Source organism: Centruroides vittatus, unplaced genomic scaffold, assembly GCF_030686945.1.
Source record: "Centruroides vittatus isolate TY-2023 unplaced genomic scaffold, ASM3068694v2 contig_726, whole genome shotgun sequence".
Taxonomy (NCBI): Eukaryota; Metazoa; Arthropoda; class Arachnida; order Scorpiones; family Buthidae; genus Centruroides; species Centruroides vittatus.
This window is the reverse complement of record NW_027122463.1, coordinates 2346769-2360018: the sequence shown is the minus strand read 5'-3', so window position 1 is coordinate 2360018 and position 13250 is coordinate 2346769. Positions and strand designations below refer to the sequence as shown.

The 13250-nt window shown below is 32.9% G+C and overlaps 1 protein-coding gene across 1 annotated transcript in view; it reads right to left on the bottom strand.

The window, feature by feature from the left end:
- The window catches only part of LOC136980838 (cubilin-like), a 292841-nt gene that overhangs the window by 247656 nt on the left and 31935 nt on the right, over positions 1 to 13250 (bottom strand). Inside the window, 1 exon segment of the mRNA XM_067277042.1 lies at positions 12819 to 12934. Within this exon segment, the coding sequence (XP_067133143.1) occupies positions 12819 to 12934 (116 nt within the window).

Genomic DNA, 13250 nt, shown 5'->3' with positions numbered 1-13250 from the left:
AGAGAGCTTTGGAAAGCCCGCCAATTGTATATATAGAGCTCGTGTGCCCTATAGTGGCTCGAGCTTTACAATCCTTAACACCACCCCTCAATTTAAAAAGGTTTACATTATGAAATTGCATTAGTTACACATTACACAATCTGATGTCTTGAATATGCCCAGATGTTTTCTAAGACAAATGAAGCTCTTTGAACACAATCGTTTAGTAAAAGCATCTGTTATATTATCACTCGAGGGAACATAGCCTAAACTCAAAAGATTTTTGGCTACTAGATCTTTAATAAAGTGTGCCCTTATGTCAATATGTTTTGACCTTTTGCTATTTTCATAGCTTTCAATCATGCTGATGGCACTTTGATTATCCATGTTCATGACTGTTACAATTTTTCTTCTAGAGTTTAATTCCGATAATATTCCTTGAAGGTTGATAAGTTCAGCAGCAGTTGCTGCAGATGCTAAATATTCTGACTCTGCTGTAGATAGTGTGACAGATTGTTGTTTTTTGGACAACCAGAATATAAGATTAGTTGTAAAAAATTGCATAACCACTTATACTTTTCCTGTCATTTTTGTCTCCTGCCAAGTCTGCATCTGAAAATGCAATCAGCTTTTCATCTGTGCAAACTGAATAGTTTAAGGTTAGGTCTTTTGTTTGTTTGAGATATCTCAGTATTCTCTTTCCTGCCATCCAAAGTGCTCCAGTGGGTTTACCAAGATGTCTACTCAAGTAGGAAACAGCAAACACAACGTCTGGACAAGTAGTGTGTGCTATGTACAATAAACTTCCCACTAATTCACTAAATGGAATTCCCAAAGTTTCTTCTGAAAGATCAGCCTGAAATCTACGTTCCATTGGAGTTAGAACACCTTTGCATTCCTTCATTTTGAATTTTATTAAGAATTTTTCAATAATACTTTCTTGTGATAACGATAATATATTTTTGTGCATAGTGATGTCTATTCCTAGAAAGTTCTTTGGCTCTCCCATTAATTTTGCACTAAATTCTGTTCTTAAGTTGCTTATTAGCTTATCAGCTTCTCCAAATAACAAAATATCATCTACAAAAACAATCAAATGTATACTATTTCCAATATATAAGCAAAAATCATAGTTTGAACAAGTTAGTCCATTTTTGACAGCAAAGTTATTAAAACACTCATTCCAACATCGAGGTGCTTCTCTCAATCCATATAATGCTCTTTTTAATTTTAAAACTTTGCTGTTTGTTATTAGACCTTTTGGAGATTTAATGTATACATCAACTTTCAGTTCACTGTTTAAGAATGCAGTTGGCACATCAAGTTGGGTTATCTTCCAGTTTTCATTAATTGCCTTTGATAGGAGTAATCTAACTGTTGATATTCTGGATGAGTAGTGTATGCTATGTATACTGGTAGGGACATACTGGTGCATATGAGTTGTTAAATTCTTCTTCCTGATATCCTTTTGCAACAAGACATACTTTCTTTGTTCAATCTGATTTTGTTCGAAACACCCACTTGGTTTCTATTGGAAGTGTTGTTTCAGTCCAGGTGCCAATTTTACATGAGCTTCCAGTTCCTTTTCTATGGCATCTTTCATTCTTTTCCTGACTCAACTGCCTCTTCATGGGTTTCTGGATCTTCAGAATATAAGCAGTATGCAATATGCATTTCGTAATCATTATATTTCTGTGGTAATTTTATAATTCTTTTTCTTGTGTTCCTTGTTCACATTGATTTATCTTTTCATGATCACTATTACTTTTGTTGTCCTCTTCTTTGTCCCTTGCACAGAAGTCATCATCACTTTGAGTTTTGTAGTATATTGGCATAGGAGTTTCATTGAATTTTACATCTCTACCTATTAGGATTTTGTTTTCTTTTGGATCCCAGTCTGTATCCTGACCCACTGTATCCTACCATTCTACTTGGCACGTGATTCTAACTTTTTTGATTGTGGTAGCTTACATAACCAGGCTTGACAACCGAATACTTTTAGTTTTGATAAATCAACCTTTCCATACCATATTCTTGAAGGAATATTTCCATTGAGTGTTGCTGTAGGGGATCGATTTACCTGATAGGCTGCTGTATGAATTGTCTCTCCTCACAGGTGTTTACGTAGATCACTGTCATATTCATTCTTTCTGCCAATCCTCTTTGCTGAGGTGTGTAGGCTGTTGTGTATTCCATTCTTATTCCTTTGTTTTTACAGGTCTTTCAACATCCTCGAGGAAAATTCACCTCCATTGTCCCATCTAATACGACTTACTCTTTTTTCAAATTGAGCATGTATTTCTCTGACATAGTTCATTATATTGAGTGCTGCTTCTTTGTTTTTTAAGAGATATACTGCAGCAAAATGTGAGAAATCATGTTATTGTTTGGAAATATTTTTTTTGCCATTTATGGTATTTGGATTTATGGGTCCACATATATCTGTGTACAATAATTCTCCTATTCTGTGTGATCTGTGTTCAGTCCTTTTGAATGGTAATCTAGTAGCTTTGCCCTTCATGCATGATCCACAGGGTTGGTTGGGACATGGCAGATTCATTAATTTTGGATCACCATAGTTTAAGTGCCTAATCTTTTATGACATAAGTCATTGGCTTCCATTTTGAGGCATTGTATATTATTCCTTATGGTAAACTCTACAATAAACAAGCTGCCTGTAAGTGGACAATCCATATGAAAATCTCTGTGCATTATAACAGCCTTTTTTCTTTCAAAAATAACCCTTTTTCAAGTGTCATTGATTTTTCTTACAGATAACAAGTTATGGGAAATCTTTGGTGCAATGAGAGCAGTCAGAACAATATTTTTATTATTATAAGATAGTTTTATCTTGCCTCTCTTTTGTGGTAGAAATTTTTCTCCATTTGCTATATTTATGCTTATTGGCTTGGTTAGACTTTCTATATCTGTCATATAAGTAGCAGTATTTTCTTGAACTATATATTCTGTTGCTCCTGAATCCAATACAAAATGTATGATGCTTTCTTGTCCAATATTTGCATCATGTTCTGTGTTGTTATATGCCACAAAGGATATTTCCTTTTCATGTGATGTAATATTTGCTCTCTCTTCATAATTTCTCTGGTTACTTCCATTATTCTGATAATTGTTTCTCCAATTCCTTCTACTTTTATTTCCACCACTTTTCTCTTTCCCTCTGGCACCATGGCCTGAGTGAGTAATCTCTCCTCTTTTAGGACAATTATATTTCAAATGTCCATGATCTCTGCAAACAAAACAACCTTTATTTCCCACTCCTATAAAACAAGGGAGACTTTCAGTCTTCTCTCCATGTTCCGAATTTTTAAATTTAAGCTCAGCATCTAATAGCCTACTTTTTACGAATTCCAAGGTTATGCTAGTCGTCATTATCTCAAGGGCTGTAATTACAGTATCGTATTTCTGAGGCATAGTTAGAAGGTGGCTTACCTTGTCACTATCTTCTATTATTGTGCCAGTCGACTCCAATTCCCTTATGAGTCCGTCAAATGTTACGAAGTGATTCTACAAGTCATCATCTCTGCACTTAAGTGACAATTTTCTTCAGTTAAAGTTTACCTAGGGAACCCCAACGGTCGCACTTCCAGAATCTTGACAGCATTTACGATTAGAATGCAAATTTTTAATTTTCATGGGCCCGAGGACCCACATTCTAACCTAACCTAACCTACTCTAATAAGCGGCCAGATTGGCCAAGCAGTGAAGGTCAGCAGCCTGCCGCCCTGGGGGACCGGGATCAAATCCGGACGGATGGTGCATCCGGATATGTCTGTCCCGATCCCTCACCATCCAGCCGCCCATTGTGGGCCTGGCCGAACCCATAATGGGCTTGCTATAAGAAGCCCTCTTAGTGCCCACAGAGCAGAGAGTTATAAAAAAAATAATGATAATAAAGAAAAAAAAACCTACTCTAATAAATTACCCGATTATTCTTTTCTTCTGTTTGCTGGAATCAGGGAACATGTTCTAACCTAACCTATTCTATTCCCTAATAAATGTAAGATTCGCCGACTTTCAAGGGGGTTACAATTAATCCCGCATCAGGATGAGCCTAAGGGAACTCGTGTATGTGGGCAGTTGCAAAGGAGGCAAATGATAACAAGTGTTTACATACAGAGAACCGTTTATTTGGACGAATTCATGCTTACATCGGTTAGATTGTTCCAAATCTCAACGATCTTCAGAAGCGTGAGAGTTCGGCTGGTTGATCTATCCAGTCCCGGGTGGACGAGAAGGACCGTTGGACAATAGGGATGAGCGGTGATACACTTAGATGTTCAGGGCGACGACACTACACACACTGTCTTAATCCACAAGAGGCATGTCCGTCATTCCGATAAACTTCCTTTGACCTTGAAGTCCCAGTTTTTATAAGTTTTTCTCGTGTACTATCCACCTTGCAGATTGGTCCCTCGTCCCTTTCCTCGTTTCCCGATTGGTCTCTCCTTTGTTTTCAAGCGCAAAACGAGACCATGTCGGGTTGCGGGAAAGGTCCGATTTGAGGTGTCTATTTGACACCCTTTGTCGACTATGCTCCAAGATTGTTGATAGAACCACAACACCTGCACTCATAATTTAATCCGTCGTTTATAATTGATGTCATTTTGGAATTCTAACAATCACGCAATATTTTTCTATCTCTCCAATTTTTCCCCTTTTATGAAATTGTTTTCCCTTAGTTCAATTTTTTCCTTTAAATACTTGTGTCAAACTTATACCTCTTTATGAGCGCGTGTCAGAGTTCTACCTTTGGATTGAACATTAACAGGTCGTTTAACACGCGTTGAGGTCATCCCGAGACTCACTCGTTGTTTACATTTTTCCTTACGTTGTTTTGATTAAGAGTTTTTTTTCCTCTCTCTCTCTCTCTCATATAATTTATCGTTATTTTTTTCACAAACAGAATTCTGCATTTTTGCGATTTCGGACCTCGTCTGGGTCCTTACATAAATTACCAATAATTTTGGTAATTTATTAGAATAGGTTAGGTTAGGTTAGAACGTGTGTCCTCTGGCCCACGAAAATTAAAAATTTGCATTTCTAATCGTAAATGCTATCGAGATTCTGGAAGCGTAGCCGTTGGGGTTCCCTGGGTAAACTTTAACCTTTTCTTCTTATATACAATTTAGAAAATGTACTTTTTCGTTCGAAGACGTTCGTAAGAGATTTCATCATTTCTCGAGCTGTTTTCGAATCTTTGACGTATTCTAATTGTCTGTCCGTTAGACACTGTATGACTATGCTTCTAGCCTTGGCGTCTCTTTCGATCTGCTTCAGTTATTCCATCAGTCTCTATTACTTGTTCACCAACAAGGTCTTTCACTCCTTTTTCTTCTAAAATAGTTTCAACTCGAAATCTCCACTTAGAAAAGTTTCCATCCCGTAATTGCGATAAGGTGGTCGCCATATTGCTTTCCATTGTCTTGACGTTTAAACTGATTCGTAAAAAAAATTTTTTTTTTTACTTTCTTCCTTAACTTATTCGTCGACTAATTTGTTAAAGCTATTAGTGTTCTTCTGGGCCCATAACCTGGTAAAATCCAAATAAGGAGACGACTGATTTGGTAACACTAACAATTATTTTATTCACGACATACACACACGGAGAAGCATAGTTGCCAGATCTGAAGGTTAAAAAGTAGCGTGGTTGTGCTCCAAAAGTAGCGGATTTGAACTGTTTGTAGCCCAAAAAATAAAACCGAATTATTTTGCAACTATGCACTTTTACTAATAAAATAAGTTTGTAATATATATATATGGACATTCGGTGTATCTGCATCAATTTTCTCTAAAGCAAAGCGAGTCATTCGCAGGCGCGGCGATTCATTTTTTGAACTTAGAAACTTAGCGACTGCGACTTTTGTTTTCAGTTTTAAGGCCTCTCTGTTTACACTGTATCAAGAACTGTTGTATCTGTTAGACTAGTTTAGAGACTCGGAGAGATTAGTAAAAACTAGTTAAACTCGCGTAACTGGTTATACAACAAAGAATACACAAAGATTACACTGTCTTGACTCACGGAAGAGGAGTGTGAAACGAGGTCACCGTCCCCGAAGGGTTAACAATTGAAGTGTTAAGAAAAAGCGACGTGCAATATTTACAGGCGCAGATGCGTTTTTGCGGGAAATCGAACATATTTTCAGACCCATCTAAAAATTCTCTAATTAGTCTGGAAACAGGGAAACCTAATTCTTGCATTCTGTGAAAAAAGATGGAGATTGGCTATAATGTAATAATCTTAATCTTTGCTGTTGTTACTTTTGCCCGAGTAACACTGGGCCTATTCACTACATTTTTAGTAGACGTTTCCTTTTTTCCCCTTTTTTTAGGTATTCCTTGGAATACCTAAAAAAAGAAAAAAAAGGAAACGTCTACTAAAAATGTAGTGAAATCGTCAAATTAGAGAAAGGAACATTCTAAAACAGAAGTAGAATCAAGAAGTCAAGCGGGAAAAAACAGGAAAACGAAGTAAAAGTACAAATAAATTTGTGAGTAGCATATTTTCGTTTTAAAAAAATAATTAAAAATAGGCGCATATTGATAGATATATGAGAGGAAAAAAATTAATAAAATTAGCAGTGTTAGTGGCAATGGATTGTGGATTACTGGAGCGAACGACGGATAGAAAACGGAAGCAAAGTATCTTTATCTTTGTTAAACGTTGCAACTTTATTTATACAATTAAGTGTAATGAAATTAAATAAAACTTTATTAGTTTTGTATGATACAATAAATATTGTACGATTTTATATATGAAAATAAAGTAGCGTAATTTTAAGAATTGTAGCCTGAAGGTAATTATTACTAGCCCAAAAAGTAGCGTGTCGCCCAATTTAAAATTTTTGTAGCGAGGGCACTTAAAAAGTAGCCCAATCCGCTACTTGTAGCCCAATCTGGCAACTATGCGGAGAAGAGGGCTTTGGAAAGCCCGCCAATTGTACATATAGAGCTCGTTGCTCCTCTGGTGGCTCGAGCTTTACAATCCTTAACACAAATAAGCTTCAGACCAGTCCAAAGCTTATGTGTCCTTACATTGTCTAATGATACAGGCTATAAATGAACTTTGTTTAACTCCTAGAGAAATTAATGAACATTATATAGTAATATTATTATATAGTAGGAAAGCTTTCATCAGAAAAATTTAAAAAATTGTTGTAAACAATTGATCAAATAAACGTTTCTCTTGTGAATAACAGGAATTTTCAATTTACTGTTTCAAAAATTAATTTATCACAATTAAAACTATATCATAATATGCAGATGTCATCTCAAAATATTTTTATTTCTGAAAATTATTAAACATACTGTATATAAAATTCAGTAGAGGTTTAATATACTTCGGGGATCAAAATACGACAAAAATTTGAATAGATATTTCAAATTACACAATTTATACAATGTCATAGTTTAAAACATCATCAGAAAATTTTGTGTAATCGTGCAGAATTTTAAAACATTATCATATTAATATTCTTCAAAATTTTAATTTATTTTTGATTTTTTATTTTCTGTTTACTTCGTTAAACTAGTTAACAACAGAAACAAAATATCTGAAATGTTTTAGTTAAGAATTAAACTAAATTATGTGAGATTCGCCTTTACACCCCCCTTTATAATTTAAGTCAAATATAAAATTGTTTTAAGCGATGTAAAATTTGTTAAAACTTTGTAAAGAAATGACGTTTTCGTGGAGGAAGTTCCGTGTGAATCAGATAGAAAATGGGTGACATTTTGTTTGTCACTCTCCCCTTTGCGAATTAACGTCGTTGATGACCTTAAAATGGCATAAGGTCGTTAAAAATACATATCCTCACTAAATAGTGCCTATAGAGGAGATAAATCAAAAAGAATGACATCGACAGAAGTCAGCCAACTTCGATGGAGAGAAGAAGATTTCAACTCCTATCTACAGTGAACACAGTTTAATTAACAGGAAATCGACATCCTATCTACAGTGTTCTTATCGCTTATCTATCTGAAAGGGTTGACGTCATTTGGACGATTTTTACCCCGATTTTACCCCTTTGGAAGGAGAGATTTGATTGGGTAAAGATGAGAAATATTAGTGATTTTCGCGCCGAATTCAGCGAGTTCACCGAAGGCTTCCGTCGCAGTAGAAGACAAGCTAGGAGTTCTCCATATACGTGTATCCTTATACATTAGTTCGAGTTAGCCGAAAGCTTTCTATCGAAGGAAGGAGTAACTAGGGTTCTCTATATATGTTTAACTAGAAAGTTTGCTAATAATCTCGGACATAGACGAACGGTAAACTCTAATTATTATCTCCCAACGAGAAGACTGAAAGGGTTCTCCCAAGGTGATTAAGAATAACGTTTAAGAAGGCGCTCCATAAACTACATAGAAACTCCGATCTACAAACTCCATAGAAAAGTGAGTTTCCACACTTCGAGTTTATCAACTCAACATATCAGCGAAATATAGAACTTTACGAACTTGTTCAAAGACAACGAGTCCACTAATAATAGAGGTGTTAATTAATATCATATGTAAACTCTCTCACGTGTATAGCCTGTAAGGTAGATGTTAGTAAGTAAGTTAAATTTTGGTTATTATCCTTATTCTCACGCGCATAATTCTACGTGATAGATAATAGACGTAAGGTAGGAAGATTTGAATTTAAGTATACCTTAATCGAGATTTGTAATCTAGATTCATTATATGTACAGTACTTTAATTGTAACTTTTATTTTTGTTTCGTTAAAATGGAGTATTCCTTGACTCGACCGCCGCCTTTCACCTTTCCGACTCCTCCCACTCGAAATTCCTCGTGAATGAGCGTGCCTAACTCTATAACTAGGCTGGTGTCAGGAAAACAACTTACAGGGGATCTTTGCAGACCCTTGTTCAATTAAATCTAGGAAGCCGTCCCGTTTTGACAAACTGTGAACTGATTTCGCAATCAGTTTTCCGAGTAAGCGGTAGACGGTCATAACGTTACCTTCTACCCCCGGCTCACCTCACAATTAAACTACAGTAGAACATCGATTATCCGACTCAATTGGGGACTGGGGTTGGTCGGATAACCGAAAAGTATGAAAAAATACATTATTAGTATTGTGTATTAGGCCTGGTTTAAATACTAGCCTCCCTTTCATAGTCGAGCCAGTGCTGCCCAAAATCCTAGAATATAAGGTTAGCTCATACAGCCGATTTAGCCACTTCCTTCCAGATTCCGGATATACGTCATCCCTAGTCGATCCGTGGTCGAGCGACTGTTCTACCACAGTAAGCGAGGGAAGAAAATTTTGGAATTTCACTATTTTGGTTACTTTGTTCAGCGTTTTTAGACTCATAATCTTCGAAGGTAAATATATCTATCGTTATTACTATTATTAAACATAATTATGTCGATAAAAATTGTACGGAAGTAACAAATCTGTTCCTAGAACCGTTTGATAATCTGTTGTTGTCTTTACTCTTCGTTCTGTAGAAATTACAGAATATGGTTGCGGATAAAATATATTTATTACTAAAATACTTTAAAATACTAAGAATAGTTTTCTGCATGTATAAAAATAGTATCTGCACGATAAAACGACGACTACAAATAATAAGCTGGCCCCGTAACAGGATGGTGACACTTTTAAGATAACTCGAGGTGTAAAAAGAAATATTGTTTATTATTAATTAATATAACTTTTTAAAATATGCATATTTACGTAAAATGCATAGAAATGCAAAATATAAAAATGTTTTATATATTTAGTATAAATTTATTGTAGTGTTATTTATTCGTATAATAATTTTTATGTAAGAAATGTTAATACTACTTTTTACCACTTCAGAATATTATATCTTGATTAGACTTATTTGGAAAAATAAAAAAATACCTAAATTTTATTATTATTTTTTTTTAGATGCCAAGAGCAACATGTGCTGTTGCAACTTGTAATAAAAGCTATTGTAAAACAAAGTTATTAAACAGGAAAGTTAGTTATTTTACATTTCCTAAAGATCCAATAATAAGGAGAAAATGGATCCATAATTGTAAAAGATAAATTTAATCCTGATTTTTTTCATGTTTGCTCTGATCATTTCACAGAAAATGATTTTGAGAGAAATTTAAAAGCCCAATTATTAGGTTTATTGGCAAGACCTAAACTAAAGAAAACTTCTTTATTGACAGTAAATTTAGGAAATATAGAAAATGAAAATATTAAGCAGTCAAATGAAAGAAAGAATCGTTTATTAAAAAAAAAGAAGAAAAAATTTGATAGAAAAACGTTTAGATGTAAATAAACAGGATAAATCAGAAGAATCTCTTAACAAATGTAACAATTGTAAAACTTTAGAAGATCTTAATTTTAAATTTAAACATGAAAATTCTATTTTAAAAATGAAGATTAAACATATTGAGATAAGAACGCAAGCAATCCAAAGAAATCTGAAATTGTTGAAAAGTAAAACTGTCATCATTCAAAAAGAACATGAAAAATTGAAAAAAATAAAAAAGATTTTGTTATATCAATATTGAAAGGTACCTTTACAGAAACACAAATATATAATCTGCTGGAGAGAAAAAGAAAATTAAATGGAAGAAAGAAGATATGAATTTGGCATTTACTTTGAGATATTTAAGCATAAGATCATATTTATACTTAAGAAATCAAATGAATATCCCGTTACCTGCAGTTTCGACACTTCGACGATGGGCTTCAAAAATAATTCTTTGTCAAGGCATATTAAATGATGTTACAAACATCATGAAAATTAAAGGCTTTGAACTTTCAGAAGAGGAAAAAACTTACAGTTCTTCAGTTTGATGAGATGAAGGTAAATACTGTATATACTGTACTCATATTGATAAAACCACATAATTCAATAATTATTTTAATTTTTTGTTTTAACATTTTACTGATATTTCAGGTAAAGAGTATATATATGAATATGATAAAGTGAGAGATAAATTTATTGGACCCAATAATCAAGTTTTAGTAATGATGGCAAGAGGACTATTTGCATCATGGAAACAACCAGTTTACTTGGATTTTGATGTTAAAATGAAAAAAAAACTGTTATTTACTGTTATTTCAAAACTTTTTGATGCAGGATATACTGTTGTTGCTGTTGTTAGTGACTGTGGTGGACAAAATATAGGATTATGGAAGGAATTAGGGATAAATATATTCAATACTAAATTTATACATCCATCTAATGGAAATAATATATACTATTTTCTAACTCTACAGCTATTGCTATTAAAAGATATATTAAAACTGAAAATGCCTTAGCAGCTTATGAATTTATATCATCAGTTAATGCATGGTTTGATGTTATGAATAGTTCAACACCCAATTTTCATTACAAAATTGATTATTCCTCCAAATGTGCTTATGGCATTAACATAAATGAACAAAATAATATACTTGATAATACTTACAGAATAATTGAAAGTATGAGATGTGTATCTAAACAATCACTTCAAACATTTCAAAAAGGAATGCTTATATCTATTAAATCTATCAAAGATTTATTTTTCAACCTTAGTTCAAAATTTCCTAAATACCATTATATCTTAACATGTAAAGTAAATCAGGATTCTTTAGAAAATCTATTTTCACAGATTCAAACTAGAGGTGGTTTATATGATCATCCTAGTCCACTCGAAGTAATATATAGAGTAAGAATGAAAATTTTAGGCAAATGACGAAGAATATTGCAAAATAAATTAAACACAGAAGATCAGATAGTTGAAAATTATTTAATAAATGAAATGTTTGAAGAGGCAGATTTACTGCAAGAAGTTTCAGATATGTCTAGTTCTAAAGAACAAGGAATATCTGAAAATTTATGCAATGTAAATGATGATGATGATTTATGTGAGATATCTCAGGAAAATGTAAAATTAAAAAATGATGGATTACAATATTTAGCAGGATGGATTGTGAGAAAATACAAAAAAATATATATATATATATATTTAAAATATTAAAAAAATTTTGTACCTGATTTAATTGTTTTTACATAACACTTAATTTGTATATATTGATATCAATAATATGTTTATAACATAAAAAATTGTTCTTTTTATAAAGTTATTTTTGTATATGTATGAGTAAATAATATCGTTTTTGGTACATGAATATTAAAAATTAAAAAATAGACCAATATAATTTTTAGTTTTAAAAAAGAAGTCGTTTGATGATATAAATTAAATCACCTACGTAGGATTTACCAAAATTAATCTTTTAAGAAACTATTATTGTTATAATATCATAAAATTGATAAAATTGATTTCATTTACAAATTAGAAAAACGCATTTTAATTTCAACCTTACACGTAAAAATTACGAAGATTTGCTCAATATTCCGGATTTTTCTTATTTATAATCCATTTTTATTTACATTTAATAAAATATAAATCGTAATTAATGAAATATTAGCGTGTAATTAAAGCTACAAGCCTCTGATCGGTAATGTTTTTACCATAAGACATAGTAAGATATTTCCTTTTCGACTAGGAATGACGTCAAATAAGCAACCAATGAGAAGCGTTCCTTCTCTATGAGCTAACCTTATATTCTAGGACCTTAAGTGCTGCCAGCTAAAACATGCAAAAATTTAACAAAAATAATATTAAAGTAGCCAAGACATAACCAAATATTGTAGCGCTACATCACTAGCGGACATTTCAATTTGCCGACTAGAACGCGGTCGGTTAATCGGGGGTCGGATAATCGATGCTCTACTATATTTCTTTTTTTTCATAAATTCAAATACTTTTATTGGATTTATGGTAATTTTCAAATAGAATGCATTACAAATAAAATTTAAAATAATAAAAAGAAAGTAGTTACTTTTCCTGGTGTTGTAGATAATATCCAAATACAATTTTGTTCATGTGGATATTCAGTTACAGGACCAGTTGGATACTGAATACTTCCGATTTCTGAATGAAAAGTTCCGCCACAACCTAAAACAGTTAATTATATAATTTTATATTAAATAAAACTCAACTTCTTAACATTCAAAACTTTACCGGTAATCAGGTAAAAATTCATTGATAAATATATTTTTTATATTTTTATATTTTTACCTTAAGTTGTGAAAAAAGTAGAGGTGTTTTTGAAGCCATCTTATGTACTTTCACGTATATTTATATTATTATTGTTTCACACATTTTATCAAATGTATATATATTTTTAATTGACTGTGTCATCGGCAGAGGGAAGATTTTCATGTTTCACATATTGAAGCGGTCGAGAAACCTCTAAAGAATGGTTGACTCC